This window comes from Schistocerca americana, chromosome 5, assembly GCF_021461395.2.
Source record: "Schistocerca americana isolate TAMUIC-IGC-003095 chromosome 5, iqSchAmer2.1, whole genome shotgun sequence".
Classification (NCBI taxonomy): domain Eukaryota; kingdom Metazoa; phylum Arthropoda; class Insecta; order Orthoptera; family Acrididae; genus Schistocerca; species Schistocerca americana.
In genome coordinates, this window is record NC_060123.1 from 604,171,416 (window position 1) to 604,193,063 (window position 21,648).

The window sequence follows — 21,648 nt, forward strand, 5'->3', positions numbered from 1 at the left end:
TACTCACTGAACAGCAGAAGGGTTGAATCGTTGATAGGCACACACACAAAAGAGAATAAAAACTTTGCTAGCTTTTGGGAGAAATCCTTTAACGAAGTACACACACACACACACACACACACACACACACACACACTCTCTCTCTCTCTCTCTCTCTCTCTCTCTGTACATGTGCGCACGTGCATAGGTGTGTGGGGGGTGGGGGGGGGGCATGTGCGTGCATGCTTGCTGCTGGACGTTAGTCATGTTTTCTTTCTCTTTTCTGTGTGCCTCTCAGTGGCTCAATGCTTCAGATGTTTGTTGAGTGGTTTACTTCACTGCAAAATTTTATAGAATTGCCATTGATTTATGATACTTTTAATTCCAAAAGATAAATCTGCATCTGGTGGTGTCTGTATGTGCATGATATATTTAACAGCACATACATTAAAAACTATAAAGTACTGACAAGAAACTCAAAAAGCCTATTAACGTGACCCTATTTATGCTTCTAATAAAGGGAATAAAATGTGTACCACAAATATAATGGTTGTGAACACCTTCTAATGTGAGAAAGAAAACTGCTTCTTTTCAGGTTATAATTTTCAGCGGGTACATACTTGTCAATTGCAATTAATGTTTTATGTTGCCATACTAATACTTATGAAAGAAGAAAAAGTATCCACAAAATTGTGAAAGCACATATTTATTTTAGTGTGAATATCATTTCTTACAGTACTAATAGGAATGTACACTCCCAGAGCCCAGATTAAAGTGTGTGTATATTTTATTTTATTAAAACAAGAAGCTGCATTCAGTCCTTCAATAATGCAAGGTATGTGTTTGTAGTACCACTTGCATTATACCTCCAGTTGGGTCTTATAGTTTGTTCCCAGATTTATAGGAATTTTTTCTCTCTCTTCTAAAGTGTGGTATTCAAAACCTAGCTGTCATCCACAGTTTTCACAGTGATTGCTGGAGTTACTTGTAATGAACTTTATAGAAACATTCTTTTCAATTTCTTAGTGTTAGATTTACAAAGAAGTTACAGCTATTTATGTTTGTAATATTTATTAACAGTTCTTCAATTGCTGTTGATTCAGACCTGTATGTATTTTGTACTGTATTTCAGTTTGACGGTATTTTCCTTTAAATACTTGGGGCTGGGTATATTACTATGGCCACTGGTGATATTATCATTACTTTTATATCGATACAACACAAACACAATATTATTATCCAATAGGAAAACATATCAAACACGAAAATTGTGTGACCCATATTGCAGTGGCATCATAAAGACTGTATTTTATTACAGAGACAGCAAGTCTCCCCCCGTGGCAGCTCCACGCCGCTACGTGACTCAGTGGGAGGCTTCTTCCCCCAGCAACACGTCACCATTAGAGAGCCCATTATCGCCTGTACCTCCTTCAGTTCCTCCTAAACCCACCTCCAAATTGTCAAATGGAAGTAATGGAAGCATCACGAGGCAAGACTCAGGTCCTACACTCGTAAAGCACTTCAGAGGTTCCTCTCTGGACTCTACAGCCAGTGATGACAACACTCTGCGAGATAGTGTGCTCTACGGCAGTGTCTCCTCACTTTCTTCAGCTTCGAGCCTCATAACACCACAGGTAACAATAGACAAAAGTGGTATTGTATCTGTTTAAGGGGGAGAATTCTGTGGTTTTAAATTATATGTCACTCCTCTTTCACATCTGTGCTAATCTCTTGAGACATTGTGTACTGTAGGATCTCTATTGGTATTTACTTTGAGTTGTGTTATACGAACCAGATAAGCAAGCTGTTGATGTAAGAATGGTTCCTATTTAATGTTAATGTATGACACTGGATAATTTTCGATTTATATTCAAGGCAACAATTTGTGTTCTGGCTGTGTGTAGCAACTGTTCCTATCACAATTTGCCTAGTTTACTTCATTTAAATAATTTAACAATATTTGAAACAGAAGAGAAATGTGTACTTACCAGCTGCCTAAACAGGAGTAACTGAGAAGCTGGTTTGACTAACTCAAAAATTAAAAAGTGTTAATTGAATATCTCACTTTGAAAATATTAGAAATTCCTTTCTCTCAAATAGTGTGAAGATCAGAAACAGAAGAAAAAATGTACCTTGAAGGGAAGATGTTGGGTATTTATTTTATCTCTTTATTTATTTATTTGTCCTCTGAATCAATCTTGTGCAAGACATGCACATGGTGATGCACACAACATACATTTGATATTGGTCAATTCACAGTAAGGTGTGATCATTTGATGACATGTAATAATGTGATGAAAATTTACAAAACATGATCATAGACACTTATTTTTTATTGCAATTTTATTTTAGTTTTTTACCCCTCTCACACACATACACAACAAGAATTTGGTTGGCATATTTATGGATTACAACTTATTACAAGGATAGCACACACACTCGCGCACTGCCCCCCCCCCCCCCTCCCCCCCCCACACACACACTTAAAGTAGAGCATACAATTTGCATAGTTACAGATGGTGCAAATACAAGTGTTTCTGCACATATTTTACATTACATCTTCTGGCAACTAGTTGTGAAGTAGTCTTTTTCGAGAAATATTCAGATGCAGATCATTTTTGGACAGTAAGTGCATCAAATTAGTAAAATTTTTTCTGTGCACATATGAAAGGAAGCTATCTGGGCTCCAATTTTTTTTAAATGGAAAGTAAATTTTGGGTTATAACAGCAGCTCTGTAATAAATAAAAGCCTTGTTAGCCATCTTAAGTAAAATTTGTTATTTCTGAGTTTCCACAACTTTCAATGTTCTGAGTTGAATAAACTGATGCAGCAGTGTCCATCTTTGGCTTGCTAATGTAGATGGTGTCATTAAACCAGCAAAATGTGAAGTCAGTTCATTTCACATGTTTATTTACATATATAAGCCAGCTTATGGCTTTTCCTTTGTATACGGTAGTGTTACTGTATCGTTCTATTAAGGTGGCCCAAGTATAGTTTTATGTCATCAGGTTTTCACATTGCTTAGCTTTCTTGAAGATAAGACTGATTTCTTTATCTGTGCAGGTGTTTTAAATTTTTAAAACTTTTGCAAATGCAGCTGTTGACAATCAAATTTAGATAGAAATCACTTCTACTTACAATGTGAGAGGTAAAATGGCAGTTGAAGCACAGGGGGAACACAAGGGGCTAATGTAGAGTTAGCCCCACATCTAGATATTTGTTTATTTTTCCCCTTTTTGTCTCTCTGTTTTGTGGCCTCTCATCTAATACCTGCTTCTGCTCCACTGTTTGCATCATTTTCTTTCCTCCATTATTGCTTTCATCTCAAGTTTATACCTGCTTCTGCTCCACTGTTTACATCCTTTTCTTTCCTCCATTATTGCTTTCATCTCAAGTTTATTTTTTCAGTCTACCCTCCTCATGTCTCTGCCTGTCAAGTACCATTTCTACCAGACCATGCTATTCAGGATTCATGAGTTGTTTGTTGTCATAATTTCATTAGTTGATTTTCCACTCATGCTATCCTACTGTGTCTCACTGACCCATGTTTCTTAATGACATTTGAGCACTGATCAGTCACATTCCTTCCAAACTTTTCTTCTCCTTTGACATGTCCAAAGATCAGTATTTCTTTATGGTTATCTAAGTGTATGTTTTCTGTGTTGCTAGCAAATAAGGGGAAATGTTTCCTGCCTGAATTTAACTGGAGTTTTACTTTGTTGGTTACATTCTTTATCAGTGCTACTTACATAACCATATTTCACTTTTAAGCCCGCCACCAAACATGAAGCATATCAGATGTACTACATGCAGCTGCCGGAGCACATATATGGCCCCGTTTGTTTTGAATCTCACTGGCTGACACCATATTTTTCATGCCTCATCTGCACAGGCTCTCTCATACTACTGGATAAATTTGCTAATGTTTATGTGACTTGTATGTTTTGTCATATGCAGTTAAGAAGCACCTGAAGAGGGATAGTGTCCTGAAGCCTATTTAGTGTACATGGCTTTATCCAAACAAAGCAACTTGTAAATTATAACTGCAACAAATTTTATTCATCATTATGAAAAATTACATTTTTGTTAATTGAGTTTATTTCAGAGGGAATGAACCATATTTTTGAAAAATTTTCTAGGAACTACAGCAGCTGATGAATGAGGCAAATCAGAGTCTTGATGAAAGTGGCTTATGCAGTCCAGTCACATTAGAAGTAATAATTTTGCATAGGGATCCAGCTGGCGGGGGCGTCGGCATTACACTGGCTGGTGGAGCAGACTATGAAGCCAAGGAAATAACTGTAAGTGACACATCATGTTGTGTGTGTGTGTGTGTGTGTGTGTGTGTGTGTGTGTGTGTGTTTGTTTTGTCACCATATAGTGTGAAGGATGACTGATTCTTGTATTTACAGATGTGTGCTTCAACAGAAGTATTATAAATTGTAAAAAGTGTAGAAAAATACTACAGAAAGATAAATAAGTAATTTAACTTTGCCTCACAGGTACATAAAGTTTTGGCAGGCAGCCCTGCAGATAGAGATGGGCGTCTACAGAAAGGAGACCGCATTCTTTCAATTAATGGTCACAGCATGAAAGGTGTCACTCATCAAGAGTCATTGCGTATATTGAAGGTAACAATTTTATTTCTTAATATAAAAATATAAGAAAACAGAATGGCTGGTATTTACCACTTTGGAAGAAAATTCCAAATATTTCCAGTAAAAAACTAGAAAAAATATATCTAGTATTCATATATGTTGTTGAGAGATGTTAAGCCCACAAACATTGCTCTGTGTATTTGTGTGAGTTCTTTGTTTTATCATTGAGTACAAGTTTTTGGTTGCTGCTGTTGCATATACATCTTCTTTCATGTATCCTATAAATTTGTCCAATGCTAATTGAAGCATTTCAAAAGTTCTTCTGTTCACCATTCTTTGGATTGATTACTTGCTGGAATTTTTGCAATGGAGAAATTGTGAGGTGGCAGAACTAAAATGCATTGAAGTCTATGGTTCAAAATTTGCCTCATGGTTCGGAAGTAATTTAAGAAGTTTACATAAATAACATTCTAAAACTGGAGTTATTTCAAAATGTCACAACTGCCAAAGAAACTGCACCTTATAACCCGAAACAGAAAGCATAAGATACAGCTAATAACTTGGCGTAACAGATCATTGTTAAAACATCAAATGCTAATGTAGTGACATTGTTTATATATTTTAAAATATGTGAAAGGGGAACTGGGACTTAGGTATAGAGAGGCTGAAGTGTCAGTTGAGCTGGTGATTATGCCAGTGAGCCAATCACTTGCTATAATATAAGTGGACTTCGCTTCTCATGAAGTACATGTGTCCGTATCAACAACTGAAACTGAGTCCATAGCTGCCAGTGGTGTAGCAAAGGAAGTTATATGGCTGGCTTATCTCATCAGTGAAGTTGCACTTTTGAAAGTTGTATCCATTCTATGAGTGGACAATGCAAGTATAATCTGGCTGATTGGGAATAGTGAGTTTCAGAAATGTTTAAAGCATATCAATATGCATTTCCACTTTGTATGAATAGTAGTTCTGGAAGTTAAATTACATATTAAGCACGTACAAAGTGTACGTCATGCAGCAGACATTTTACATGCACTCGGGTACCTTGACATATGAATATTTCCAGTATTTATGTGGGATGATGTAGGATCAATCATGTGCCAGTCTTTGCTTTTATTATGGAATAGCAGTTTATGGTTGTTGCTATTGTGTACATGTTCTGTTTACCCTTGAAACTTGTGTAATGCTAACAAAATAATGTTAACACTACACAGTATACTACAAATACATTTGCATTGAAACTTAAAAATTTATTGCTGACTCAAACTCTTTCATGGATGCAAAAATTCTGTTGAATAAAATCAGTGTAAAATGCTGTTCCTCTGCTATAGACACAACAAAGGGTAGGATTTAATGAGAAAAGAAACAGGAAGTGCACAACATATTTCTTTTTGATAACTACTACAAGAGACAGTTTGTTTTATTACCAATTTATTCTTCATTTAGAAGATAGTTTTTGAGTAATTTACTGGAAACAAAGATTAGAGTGGCAAGTAAAACTTAAGTCCCATTTATATTACATCACTTCATACTTGGCTAGTATCCAATCTGTGTGGAAGATTGACTTAAACACACACACACACACACAGCAGTATATTTTTTGGTCTTTGGTTAAATATAGTAACTGTCCATAGCCAAAGCCTCCATGTGTTCAGACATGTCCTATTTGAAGTGTATTTGATGATCACATTGTGCTATGTTCCTCTTAGTGTCTCAAATGGATAGGTCTCATGAGGTGCATATAATATTACAGAAATTTTGTGGTTATTGGACATGATTATAATGTGCACCTCAGTTCTGTTATGTTTATAGAGTTAGATTTCATTATTTCGTTGTAACAGCATTTATAACAGTGACAACATTCCTGCAATATATTTTATGTATAATGCTAAGACAAGTATTAATCTTTATTCTGAGAAAGAAAGTTGGTACACACCATATAGCAGAGGTGCTGAGTTGCAGGTAGGCACAACAAAAAGATTTTCACACTTACAGCTTTCGGCCAATGGCCTTTGTCAACAATAGACCCACACTGCCATGGTGGTGGTTTCAGTTGCCTGAGACTGCAGTCGTGTGTGTAAGTTATGTTTTGCGTGCTTTAAGTGTGAAAATCTTTTTGTTGTGCCTATCTGCGACTCAGCATCTCTGCTATATGGTGAGTAGCAACTATCCTTCTCAGAATATTGCTACATCCCATCCTGGATTTTCCATTGTTTGATTAAATATTAATCTTTCCTGGTTGGCACCTAATATCTGCTACAGATTATCGATACTGCGTTCCTCTTAAACCGGTTCCTTCCTGGAAAGCAGCAGCTAATACAGTTGGTTTATAACAGAGATATTCAACATGTAGAGCTAAAAAATCAGATAGGTTAGTCAAACAATGATTTCTGACAAACTGACTTGAATCTCAAGACAGTTTTACACATTCATTCAGTATTTACAACAATCACATCATCGTTGTTTTCTAAAGGAAAGGTGGAAGATTAGAGTTTTAACATCCAGTTGACAGCAAGTTGTTTAGAGATGGAGCACAAGCTCATATTATGGAAGGATGAGAAAGAAAATCGGTTCTTAGATTTAAAAAAAAAAAGGGGGGGGGGGGGCAACCCTTCATTTGCTGTAAGCTGTTTATGAAAATCACAGTAAACCTTAATCTTTATGGCCGGATGGGGATATGATCTGTCCTCCTCTCAAATGCAAGTCCAGTGTGCTAACCACTGCACCACCTCACTTGGCCATTGGTTTTTAAAGCTTACCTTTGTGTTATATCTCTTGACAATAGATTCTGCCAAACAATCTTTCCCATGGATTGGTAAGCAAATACCAACAGATGGCTTTCTCTGTTAAGTTTGTTTCCTTAGTTATATTGTATGACGACAAAATGTGAACACTATGATTTAAAATAAAGGAAGTTTCTTCATCTTCATCTACATCTACATCACATTCTGCAAGCCCCCTAATAATGTGTGGCGGAGGGTACTTTCAGTACCACAATCTAATCCCTCCAACCATGTTCCACTCACGAGTAGTGCATGGAAAGAATGATTGTCGGTAAGCCTCTGTGTTGGCTCTAATTTCTCGAAATTTCTCCTCGTGGTAAGTATGCAAGATATATCTGGGGGGAAGTAATATGTTATCCAACACCTCCTGAAAAGTGCTGTCCTGAAATTTCAATAGTAAATCTCTCTGTGATGCACAATGCCTCTCTTGTAATGTCTACCAGTGGAGTTTGTTTAGCATCTCCATAACGCTCTCTTGCCAGCTAAATGATCCTATGATGAAACGCACTGCTCTTCGTAGGATCTTCTCTATCTCCTCTATCAGTCCTACCAGATAGGGATTCCGGATAGATGAATGATACTCAAAAATCGGGCAAACAAGCACCTTGTAAGCTACCTCTTTTGTGGATGAGTTACAATTTCTTAAGATTCTTCCCATGAATCTGAGTCTGGTATCTGCTTTTCCCACTATCTCTTTTATGTGGTAATTCCACTTAAGATTCCTATGGATAACACTGTCTCCAGCTCTTTGTCATCAATAATGTAGCTGTACAGCAGTGGATTTTTTTTCCTTATGTATGCGCAGTATGTTACATTTATTTACGTTCACGGTCAACTGCCAGAGCCTGAACCATTCATCAGTTCTCTGCAGGTCGTTCTGCAAATTCTTGCTGTCTTGCGGCATTGCTACTTTGGTACAGACAACTGCATCATCTGCGAACAGCCCTAAAGAGGATCTAACGCTTTCTACTAGATCATTTATATATATTGTAAACAGCAACATTTCCATATGGCACTCCAGATATTACCTTTACATCTGTCAATTTTGTTCCATTAAAAGCAACGTTTTGAGTTCTATCAGCAAGAAAGTCTTGAATCCAGTTGCAAGTCTGCTCCGATACTCTGTAAGCTCGTATTTTTTTCATTAAATGGCAGTTCAGGATGGTGTCAAATGCCTTACTGAAATCAAGGACAGCATCAACCTGAGCATCATTGTCCATTGCGCTGTGGATCTCATGGAGGAACAGAGTGAACTGAGTCTTGCAGGATCTCTATTTGTGAAATTCATGCTGATTTTTATAGGGGAGATGTTCATTTTCCAAAAATGTCATAATTCTTGAGCATAAAACATGTTCCATAACTCTACAACAGATTGATGTCAATGATATAGGACTATAATTGTGTGGATCTGTCTTACAGCCTTTCTTAAAAACAGGAATGACTTGTGCTTTTTTCCAGTCATTAGGTACCTTCCATTGCTCAAGCGATCTACAATAAAGTACTGCCAGAAGGGGAGGAAGTTCTTTCACATAATCTTCATAGAATCTTACAGGTATCTCACCTTGTCCTGATGACCTTGTTGCAACATGTGCTGATCGTTTCTCATTGAGGATGAAGCACCAATTATTACAGTATTATGAAAGATGTGAGAACAAGATGAATAAACCATTTCTTTTGTCATAGTAATGTGGCAGATGTTCTAACGAAAAAAAGAAACTTCCCATGACCTAAAATTTGCATATGGAGGAAGACACAAATATGAGACAAGAATCATCGAGTGGGTGCACCATGTTTTGTAACATGAACAGGCATGTGTAATGTAGAGCTGTCTTTATGGCACCAAGGTAGACATGCATCAGCAGGATCAAAGTTTAATCATAATTTACTTAAACCATGGTAAAATAAACTTTCATCTTATGACCTAAATTACTGTTTAATTAAACAATGATAAAGTAAACTTTCATTATATCACTCTGATGCCACATAAGTGTCCTTCCACAGTAATGACACACTAGAAGCATTAAACAAAGAAGTTGCATCAGATCCCAGCCAATCATTTATTCAGTTGCTAATTACCTTGAATACAACTGCCTCATTGTGGGACTGTGCCGCTAGCTCAGAATCTGGGTAATTTTTTTTGCATGGATCATACATTTTTCCTCACCTCCCTCATTGTTTACTTTATATTACTGCTGCTCACTTGGACGTATGACAGCACAGCTTAGCACTGTGTTAGCTGAAGGAATAATGAAGGAATAGGCATGGGCTTGCAATTGTAAAGCAACAATGGAATGGTACATGATAATATTATTTATGGTTGGTGCACCTGCTCGAGGGTTAAGAAAGAACCAATTGAAAGGTGTTTGTAAACCGTCTGTGTTCTATATCTGTTGGTCGCTGTACAGTGTGTAACTGTCCTCCTCTAAGGAATTATCATTAAAAAAAGTTCTATGAACTTCATCTTTGTGACATATTTATTTACCCCTTAGGCATGTACAAAATATTTATATTTTCGTCATTGTAAAATGCAAAAGCAGTCACTGTGGTTGCGTAAAACTATACCTACTGGGCTATAATTTTATCTTGGCATTAAGAAACAAAAATAGATACTTGTAGATTTTGCCTTATTGTCTACAAAGGTTCAGAGTTAGTTATATATTTTGGTGGAAAGATCCCATCCAACATAAATTGAGAAACTGCAAATACCTGTCAAATAAAAATAATTAAAAACCTATCTAATTAATGACATCATCTACAAATTATGAGCGAATGACTGAATGTTTAGTTTTGGTCAAAAGTATGTAGGCCTATTCATTACTATGAGAGAATTTGTCCAAGTTAATGAAGCGGTTGTAATGGTCTGAGTGCCGGTAAATCTCTGTTCTGTATAAAATCATATCTGGCTACATGTGGCAGATTTGTTATTTACATTGTCTGTTTCGCATTACTGCATATTTTACAAACTAAACTAAACATTTTTTGCCTTGTTTCACGAAACTTTATTTTCGTATGGCCAAGTTTTCAGGCTGTAAGTCTCTTTTCCAGTACACTGTGAAACAAGGCAAGAAGTGTTTAATTTATACAATATACAGTGTTTCGTGTAGAACTTTCAGTTGAATCAGTTAAAATTATTACTATATTTCTTTAAGGCATTCATGTTATGTATCAGTTGTCCCACAACTGCTATATGTAATGAACAATTTTCTTGTTTCTGTTTTGCAGTCTCCCTCAGCAGAAGTTGTGCTAGTTGTGATGAAGAAGGGATCCGAAGGCGTATCAAGTCCATCATATGAGGAACCCTCATTTGGCCGTAAAATGGCTCCATTTAGAGTACTTGAACAGTTGAAAGAGAATAGTGTTGAAACAGTAGTTACAAGTGGTGGTAAGTGATCTTTCATACTGATGATATTAGTACAGTTATGAATATATGATTTGTAATGTCAGTTTGAAAACAAGGCTACAAAAGTTACTTGTATTAGCACGCATGATGCAGTAAATGAAAAGTTGAAGCATTCGTCACACATTTCCAGCAATTCTAAGGTTACAAATGCTATTTTCCTTTCTGTACTTGAGAGGTGAACACTACAGTTTCATTTTAATTAAACTACCTACCCTCCACTGTCAATTAACCATCTTGTTTAAAATGTTGTACACAGTCTTTCATACTTCTGCTCAGTTCTCTTATCTGTACACAGTTGCTGAAAATGTAATTTAATTTTATCCATATTTTGCAGCTTCAAACCTGACTGTACTCAATACACAAGGTATGAATTAAAAAACCCCTTCAGTCACAACTTTTCGTGTTTTATTCAGTACATGATGCATTTTGGACCCTGTGGGTCCATCTTCAGGTGTAATTCGTCTTAATACATGCTTTATTTCTTCTCTGGAATGAGATGAAATGCGTATTCCTGTCACGAAAAGGTTTGATGTTAGGTCACAAATTTTGTAAGAGAAATGAGGAAAATATGTGCAAAATAGTGGAAATGATGAACAGTGTAAACTAACCAAATAATCCAAGAAAAACATTTTTAACGATTTAGTTAACAGCATACGTTTTTTCTCCATACTTTTCATCAAACATATCACTTATTCTGTATAAATTGTCAATTGTTTCGGCTGTGTAGCCATTGCTTACGGCAATGCTCTTTATTGTATATGTCAGTTGTTTCCTGCATATGTCACACCATGTACAAAAACATCTGTGAAGTGTTAACAAACATGTGTTTGCGAATGTGCCTCTTGAATGAAGTGATATGGAGGAAAAAATGTATGCTGTTAGCAAATCATTAAAAATGCTTTTCCTGGGTTACTTGGTTAGTTTACACTTTTCATCTTTACCACTATTTTGCACATATTTTCCACCTTTGACTTACGAAATTCGTAACCTAACATCAAACCTTTTTGTGACAGGAATATGCATTTAATTTCATTCAAGAGAAAAAAAATAACGCATGTATTAAGATGAATTACACCTGAAGATGGACCCACAGGGTCCGAAATGCATCATGTACTGAACAAAACATGAAAATGTAATTATTTAAGTTTTATTTACTTATTTATAGACATTTCTTGTGTTGGAAATATAATTGAAACAGCCTTTGGTATACTAGCAGGTAGATCTTTGGTGTACTTTTGTAAATAATTTTAACATTATGCAGCATTGTGTTGTGTTGACATCATGTAGGCTTATAATACCTGTGACGTAAAACAGCTCACATCAGCCATCTGAATACAAAACATTAACAGCTAATGATTAACAATGTAATTTATATTTGAGTTTCCTCATTCAAAGCTTTTCATCTCTACTGTGGCTACTATGTCAAAACTTTTTGTGGTTAATTATGTGGAAATTAGAAGTGTCACTTACAAATGTGTGTACCCACCACAACTATTCCATCACAATATATCCTTCTACCTTTAATGAACAAGCAAAATCTAAGAAACCAATGTACATGCATTTTATTTTCATAAACAAATTTGAGTTCAACCACCTTTCAATGCAGTTAACACACAACTCAAGTTTTTCAGTCTTGGAATTTGTTGAGTTATTCAAATATTGTGATGAGCTAGTGAAACAGTGGGCATTAAATGCATTCTCCTGTAGATGCTGGTATTAAGTACACTAATGTATGTAAATTCTCATTGCTTTATTAAGAAAATAAAACCACACATACAAACCACTGTTCTGCCTTGTCACTGGAAGCCAACTTAAGTGAGTAGGAGTACTGGGGGAGGAGGGGCTGCTGGGGCTATGTAAATGGTGTGAGGAGCTTAATGAGTGGCAGTCAGCCCTCGAACACAAAACTTTACCCCTGCCTATATTTTCCACTTTTTCTTTCCCTTGCTTTATTTTTTAATTTTTTCAGAGTGATAATTTGTCTATTGTTAATATTCCATGTAAAAATTTGTGTTGAAGTACAATTTATTTGCCATTGCAGTATTGCTGGATGGTAATGAAGGTGGTCCCCCTGTGAATCTGGTACTGTGCAAAGATGGAGCAGGACTAGGTTTCAGTTTGGATGGTGGCAGAGACTCACCACTTGGAGACAGACCATTAACTGTGAAGAAAATATTCACAGGTAAACTCTCTTTATGTGCATGTCTCCACAAAATCATATCCTAAGTCCCAAGATTTTAAAGGATAAGGAATAAACAAGTGTGGTTGAAAAATACTAATTTTGAGATGTAAGCTCCTTCAGTTGTAAGGTATTTTGAAATACATAGTGGAACTCATTGCAAAATTTACTTGTCTTACAGATGCCGTCAAAAAATATTTCTAAGAAGGTTATACATGAAAATGATTGTATAATTTTGTCTTCCTGTAATACAACCAAATTAGCTGTGGAGCTAATATAACACACTGAAAAATCAGTTTTAAAACCAGATACACTTGTTTCCACTTAAAGTGGTACTAGAATATGCATTGAAAGAAAAATGGGATCCCCCAACTTTACATGATTTCCTGGAGACAGACTGTGGTTATTAATGATGCAGTCCAGTGTGAATTTCAAGATCATCATGGCCTGTACTCAAATTAAGATTATACCTGTATAAATAAATTGAGTGAGAGTGAATGTAATTGCTGCAGGCATGAACTATAGTAGTCTCTAGCTGCATAATAATCTTGCTTGTCATGAATGGAATAGAAAGATATTCATGTTTCTATCAGCTTCTAGCACATGTAAAGTAACATTGACTTGTCCTGCCCAAAATAAAATTAAACAATGGGAACTCCAGGTAGAAATGTCAATAAGTAGGAAAAGATAGTTTGCTATACAGACAGGCACAACTGAAAGAAACTTACACATATGCTTTCAGGCACAGTCTTTGTTGGAAAAAGCGAACCACACACACACACACACACACACACACACACACACACACACACACACACACACGCACACGCGCACACACACACACACACACGACCACCACAATTATTTGAGGAGAATAAAGAATATATTTTTAGGAACTAACAGCAGAGGTATTCAGAAATGAAAAATGAGAGGAACATCTGTTTTTCAGACTAAAGTTTCCTTCAACTAGCAGGAATGAAAAAAAAAGTTGAAGTGGAAATGGGTTTAAATAAAAATGTTGTTCAGAACCCCAGGTCACATGTACAACAGAGCAGCTTGAAGAGCAGCCAATAGTGAAGTCTTAAGAAGTTGAAAGGAAATGAAAGATGAAAAGTAGTAGTAGTAGTATAGTAGTAGTAGTAGAAGAAGAAGAAAAAGAAGAAGCAGAGGAATATGGATAAGGCAGTTTGGAAATAATAGTGTAGATTGTGAAGATTAGTTAGTTCCATGGCTCATTTTGCACGATAATCATTTCTACAGTTTCTATATACTATCTGTCTCTTAACTTCTATATTTACAAGTACACAATTGTTAAAATAAAGGAGGAAGTAACATGTTTATTCACGTGAGATTTAGTTCAAAAAATGTTCATCTCATTGGCCATACTGTTTGTTAGTTTAGAGGACAATAACGTTAAATGTGGCTGTGAAGGTATCAGTTGTAGATGACTGAGTCAGATTTGCATTGGTTTCATTGTGATGTAATTCTGCCTAGACGTCATTTAATTATAACATTTGTATGCATGTATGATATTTCCATTTGAGTTTGTCACTCATTGGTCAGAGTGGTTATGGGCGACAGCACTACACCTTGTGGGCTCTTTGCTAGATATATTTTTGTAGCCAGAGGAATACTGCATTTGAGTGGTTCAGTAATTTTTGTAGTATCTTTACATGTTGTATTTTTGAAACTGTTGTCTTTCAACCTGAGTAAATCTAATGCATTCTATATTTTCTATTTCTGACAGATATAATTCCTTATATTATTTAGTAATTGGTTCCAGTCAACTGTTATAGGTCATATTTTTAGATAAGGGATATGGATTTCTGTGGCCAAGAATATGTAGTCTGGTTAGAAAGTTCACACTCCGCATGTATGCCAGCTGTTACATGAGTTCAGGGTGCAGATGGTTGCAGCTTGTGGCTGTAAAGATGTCAGCTGACTGAAATCATTTCCAGAGTGGAATCATTAATTAAATTTTTTTGTATAGATCCTAAAATCTGATATTACTTCCAGTTTCAAGCTCAGTGAAGGAGTTGGACCAGAGGCTTTACCATTTTTGTGGTGACATCCAAATGAGATTTTCTGCTAGGCTCGTATCGGGCAGAGCACAGTGGCATCCTGTTGAACACGCTTTACAGAGTATACGTGGCATCAACCTGCAGGGTTTTAGACTGAAGAAATCTTTCCTATGGGCCCAATGAGAATCCTAGTGCTGTACTGGTCCTATTTCATTATTTTTTTTACAACATGGGACAAGTCTATGGGAAATGATATGATGAATACATGTCTTTTGATGCTTCTAATGGGTAGATATTTTATAGGACAGTAACTGTGGTCCCACTATAGTAACTTGAAAAATAATATTTTAAAATTGTATTGCCATATATATTTTCAACTTTTTTATATACTTTTTAAGAAGCACCAGAAAGAGGTGAGTGTGTGTGTGTGTGTGTACTTCCTCTATGGATTTCTTCCTGAGGAACTCCTCTATAGCACAGAAGCAGTCTTCAGTTAATACATATATCAGTCTCCAATGAGTCGGTCAAACAAACCTTTGACCATTTGCACTGCTCTTCTGTGTATACATTCAATATCATATGTTATTCCCATTTGGTATGTGTCTCATATACAATGAAGTGCCGAAGAAACTGGTATAGGCATGTGTATTCAAATACAGAGAGATGTAAACAAGCAGAATATGGTGCTGCAGTCTGTGCTGCAGACATAAGACAACAAGAGTCTGGCACAGTTGTTAGATTGGTTACTGCTGCTACAATGGCAAGTTATCAAGATTTAAGTTAGTCTGAATGTGGTGTTATAGTCGGCATATGAGCAATGGGGCACAGCATCTCCGAGGTAGCGATGGAGTGGGGAGTTTCCTATACGATCATTTTATGAGTATACTGTGAATATCAGAAATCCAGTAAAATGTCAAATCTTTGACAGCGCTGTGGCTAGAAAAAGATCCTGCAAAAATATGACCAATGAAGACTGAAGAGAATTCTTCAGTGTGACAGAAGTGCAATCCTTCTGCAAATTGCTGCAGATTTCAATGCTGGGACATCAACAATACATGATCAATATGGCCTTCAGCTGAAGGCTGACTCATGTACCCTTGATGACGGCACGACACAAAGCTTTACGCCTTGTCTGGGCCTGTCAACACTAACATTGGACTGTTGATGACTGGAAGCATGTTGCCTATTCGGATGAGTCTCATTTCAGATTGTATCGAGAGGACGGATGTGTACGGGTATGGAGACAGCCTCATGAATCCATGGACGCTGGATATCCGCAAAGGACTGTTCAAGCTGGTGGAGGCTCTGTAATGATGTGAGCATGTGCAGTTGGAGTGATAGGGGACCCATGATACATCTAGATACGATTCTGACAAGTGACACGTACGTAAGCATCCTGTCTGATCACTTGCATCCATTCATGTCCATTGTGATTTCGATGGACTTGGGCAATTCCAGCAGGACAATATGACATGCCACATGTCCAGAATTGCTACAGAGTGGCTCCAGGTTCGCAGGAGAGCTTCTGTGAAGTTTGGAAGGTAGGAGATGAGGTATTGGCGGAAGTAAAGCTGTGAGGACGGGTCGTGAGTCGTGCTTGGGTAGCTCAGATGGTAGAGCACTTGCCCACGAAAGGCAAAGGTCCCGAGTCGAGCCTTAGTCCGGCACACAGTTTTAATCTGCCAGGAAGTTTCACATCAGTGCCCACTCCACTGCAGAGTGAAAATCTCGTTCTGGAAATTCTTCCAGGTGTGCTAGTTCTGCAAGGTTCACAGGAGAGCTTCTGTGAAGTTTGGAAGGTAGGAGGCAAGGTACTGGCGGAAGTAAAGCTGTGAGGACGGGTCGTGAGTTGTGCTTGGGTAGCTCAGATGGTAGAGCACTTGCCTGCAAAAGGCAAAGGTCTCAAGTTCAAGTCTCAGTCCGGCACACAGTTTTAATCTGCCAGGATGTTTCACATCAGCGCACACTCCGTTGCAGAATGAAAATCTCATTCTGATAAGTTGAAGCATTTCGGCTGTGAGACTTGTGATTGCACAACGTTATTCATTTTGTGTACTATGGAGAAGGCATATGTTTGTTTCGTTGCTACTACTGTACATTTATGTAAGCGTTGCACCATCTGCAACAGTTCAATTGTATCACAGTCATTAAAGATGTTAAATGACATATACTGTATGTGGCATGTACCATTGTGTAATTGATGTACAACGACATACGAATAGCATATATTTCTCTGTGCAACCCTTTGACAGCCATTAATTTTGTTTACTCTGGCAAGTTTTATCAGCATTTTGTTACTGTTATTTCCAATGCAGTACTGTTGAAAAGTTCAATAATGCACACACGAACAAACCGTGTCCATCTTTTTATTGTTAGTGACTGGACATCCATATGTTTCCCGGGCCACACTTTAATAACAGCATCACATCTCTATTACGAGCTATGTGCGGATCACCCTTACATTGCAGGAAGTGCAGTAGTGGCATGTTTCATTCGTTTCACGAGTCAACTTTGCATTCCAAGTTCTTGGGATGTAACTGACATATTGCAATGCAACCAGTGCCATTATTATTGTGATTCCTCATGTTAATGAATTTGTATTGAATAACAGAGGACGTCCATTAAAAAAAAAAAAAAAAGTGAGTTTGTGTTGAAACCAATACTTGCACACCATTTAGATTGTCTCATAGTATTTACTTTTGTGAGCCCCTGCCATACAGTCATACTCGTGAAAGCTGTTTGTCAGTATCTATTGCTGTTGCAGAGATATCAGTGATAAAAAGTTTAGGTGGGACATGCTGTGTGTGTGTGTGTGTGTGTGTGTGTGTGTGTGTGTGTGTGTGTATATTAAAGACAGAATAGTTTTTTGCACTAATATGGACCTAACACATTGTTTGGGGACATGTTGAACTTGATTTTGCTATTGTTGCCTCATGTGCATCTGAATGGTGGTGCGGTTTTGTAATTCCAACTTCAGTTGGAAACTCTCTGTATGATCATAGAAAAAAAAAAACAGACATCAAATATTATTTCAGTTTATCAATAGGAAGGACATGTTTGCTTTTGACTCATTCTTTCAATTATAATAGTAAACAGACTTAACAAAGACGAAATATAAGTAAAAATGAAATTAACTATATATTACTAAACAAAAATGAAATTGTACAGGAGGAGTGATGGTCTGAGGTGGCATTTCTTTTCATATGACCCCTTTGGTTGTCATCTGCAGCACTCTTACAGCACAGCAGTCAGCAGTACATTGACAGTAGTGCCCTTCATGCCTTTTATTGTACTGACCCAACATTGTAGCCATACAGACGTAGTTGTGTATGTGTATTCTTTAGTTAGCTCAAAAGGAGAACATAATTCGGAAGTTATCAATGTTTGTCTTGTTTATGTATCTGTTGATGACAAAATGCTTCAACTATATAGTCAGTTGTTACCTTAACTACTTCCATTATTTATATTCCACCAAGGACTTCCCATTACATTAATATATATTCTGTTCTGTTGATTTACATATTATGCTCAGTAGAAACACAATAGCATAATTGGAGAGGTTCAGATAACAAATTGTTTGTGAGGTCTACTTGAGCTCCATTTGCAATAGTCTTTCAGGGTTTTTGTCCTCCAACTATTAATGTCTGTTCTCTCAAGTCTTGTATATTGATGAAACACAGAGAATGTTGTAACAACTATATAGAGTCACATAGAGGTGCTTTCAGTGTTGGATAGGCTTAAAAAAATTAGATGTTTGACTTCAAATTTTTGTCTGTAATGCTACAGGTGGAGCAGCTGAAAAGCAGGGGCAGCTGAAAGCGGGAGATGAACTTCTGGCAGTGGCTGGCTCTGATGTCACCAACATGACTAGGATTGAAGCCTGGACACTCATGAAGAAGCTGCCAAGTGGTCCTGTCACTATTTCTATCAGGCCAAAAGCTGCAGTGTGACACTAATTAGAATGTAGGTTGTGCCAAAAGTGTGAAATTGGGATTCCTAAAATAAGACTGTGGAAATGATCACAACATAACGTATCATCTGCTGCTTCACAATGTTCAACGAGCAGCAGGTAGAAAAAAATGATTAATGAATGTGTATCAACGTCAGATGATTCAGTGGTTTGCTAAAGTTGTACTGTAAGTGTTGTATGTAATATAAGTGACAGTTAACTGTCACTGTAAAATGCAGACATTGAAAGAAACTTACATTTCATAGAGGAATGTGTGCAATGTGATGTATGCATCAACATAGTGTGTGTTTATTTTAACTACAGTATCTGAGTATCATACTACTAAATCCTGTAACTTTGTATGAAGGAATGGGAAAATTTATTTGGTGAATTAATCCAGCTATGTCTTCCAGACAGTGCTGTTAACCATAGTAAAGATGGTAGTGACAGTGAACTATCAACCAAGTGTTTTGCACTTACTGACCTGGAAGGCAACTGCACATAAAATTGTTATGATAAATACATAGAAAAATATATATATTTTTAGGAGAAATGTTACTGTTAGCATGAATATTATTCATACTGTTAATACAATTGTGTTGTATGTAATAATTTATTGTTGTGTTATTTCTTCAGAATTTTATAGATACAGCTGCTTTAACTATGGCAGCTTCATCAATGTAGAAATGAAATATGTTAAAAGAATGTATATATTAAACATTTAACAGTGCTTTGTAGCTCATATTTTAATACTGTTTTCTTATATTTCCTAGGAATATCTGAAATATTAACCAATTGTGAGAATATTTGTCACATTGCAAGCATCACATACACTGATGTTATTTTTTCAACAGGAACCCGACAATTGTAATGAGATCACACAAAATGTCTCATATTATGTTCAAAGAGCAATATGCAAGCCTCATTTTGTATCAACAAATGTCTATTCTGCCATGCCAGTTAGTCATACTGAGGAAATTTTATATCAGTAGAGTGACAAAGAAATGTTTTGAAAGTTTTTTGAAATTATGTCATCTACAGTTTGAAACTTCCAAGCAGATATAGATGTAGATATGTGTGACAGGTCTGATTCTCGAACCTATGTGTTTATTCAGTACAAATTATTCTCTCCACAAGAAAAAAACACTCCACTGAAAAATTTTTCTCCATAAAAACACATCTGCACACTATCTGAGTACTGCTGTTTAGGTGTGACATACTGTAATTTTTTGTATATATGGAAGGGCTGTCAACAATTTTTTGACAGAATGTAAGCAAATGTAACATTAATATTGATGTTCATGGTGCTATTGACACTATAATTCCTGTATTGTGCCATTAATATAAAATTGTTGCTATTTTTAACACTAGGTGCATTTTGTAAAAAGTCAGTATTCTGTGATACTGAGAGGAAGAGTTTTGTAATGATCAAATGTTCCAGAGCAGCTTTTACAAAAACAAAGGAGCACTGTTATTTTATTGAACATAATCTGCATTGAAATTTGTTCAGTCCATAATCATGCCTGTGGTATTAAGTCGGTATCTAAGGCAGATAATATTTGTTTCAGAATAGGTTGTAGTGAGTTTTATACTTATTCATTGAGAGTATGAGACAGTAAACAGTAAATTTTAAAACTGTGTTTATGGTATTTTCCCTTTTAACAACTTGAAACACATTATATCTGTCTAAAAATAATTCTTCCAGAAAGTAGAGAGTAAAATGGGCAGTGCTATTGATTTGATTTGATTTGAATGGATTTGATAAAGCTGATATATTGTGACTGGTTGAATTGCTAAATGCTATATCACAATAGCAGTTGTTACTTTTTAAGAATTTATGCTCTGAATTTATGTTGTAATATACTTGTGCAGATTTTCATTGAAATAAAGACCAGTAAGTGGTTTCTATACATTATTCTGTTCATTTTATACAACTCTCAAATATACATGGTGATTTTCTCCAGCTGCCAGAACCTACGTGTGATTTTGTCCGACATGAGCAGCAATCTGCTGGGATGGGTGGTGGTGGCAATGATGTGCAATGGACGGGAGAGGGGGACAGGTAACTGGGCATGGGGGAGGGGAGGGGGGAGGGGTTATTCTAGTACAGAAGGCGTGTGTACCATAGTGGGAGTCATAGAAAGGTGGATGATGGACTAGCGAAGGTTGAGGCCAGGAGGGTTACAGGAATGAAGGATGTGTTGCAGGGAAAGTTCCCACCTGCACAGTTCAGTTATGTTGTTATTGGTGGGAATAACCCAGATGGCACAACTGTGAAACAGTCATTAAAGTGAAGCACATCATGTTGAGTGGCAAGTTCAGTGAATAGGTGGTATAGTTGACTGTTGGCCACAGTTTGGTGGTGGTTTTTCATATGGACAGATAACTTGTAGGTAATCATGCTTGCACAGAATACAGCATACAGACACACATTCTAACACAAAAAAAGAACAGTACACCCCAAAGGAATTATCTGAAAGGGATGTAAATCAGTAGATGTAAGTACATGTACAGACAAACAAATGATTACATTTTCAGAAGAACTCAATAATTTACTCAAAAGAAAGAGCTTCACAAATTGAACAAGCCAGAAATGCATTGGTCCATTTCCGGACCTTATGCAAGCAGTTATTCAGCTTGACATTGATTGACAGAGTTGTTGGACATTCTCCTGAGGGATATCATGTCAGATTATGTCCAATTGGTGCATTTGATTGTCAAAATCCTGATCTGGTTCA

At 36.6% G+C, this 21,648-nt stretch overlaps 1 protein-coding gene across 1 annotated transcript in view; it reads left to right on the forward strand.

Moving 5' to 3' along the window:
* LOC124616579 (pro-interleukin-16-like) overlaps window positions 1–20,372 on the forward strand; it is a 62,261-nt gene extending 41,889 nt beyond the window's left edge. Inside the window, exons 8-13 of the mRNA XM_047144900.1 lie at window positions 1,298–1,613; window positions 4,120–4,281; window positions 4,483–4,611; window positions 10,584–10,743; window positions 12,803–12,943; window positions 18,748–20,372. Coding sequence (XP_047000856.1) covers window positions 1,298–1,613; window positions 4,120–4,281; window positions 4,483–4,611; window positions 10,584–10,743; window positions 12,803–12,943; window positions 18,748–18,911 — 1,072 coding nt within the window. The 3' untranslated portion in view covers window positions 18,912–20,372. The remainder of the gene's footprint in view (window positions 1–1,297; window positions 1,614–4,119; window positions 4,282–4,482; window positions 4,612–10,583; window positions 10,744–12,802; window positions 12,944–18,747) is intronic.
* The last annotated feature ends 1,276 nt before the right edge of the window (window positions 20,373–21,648 follow it).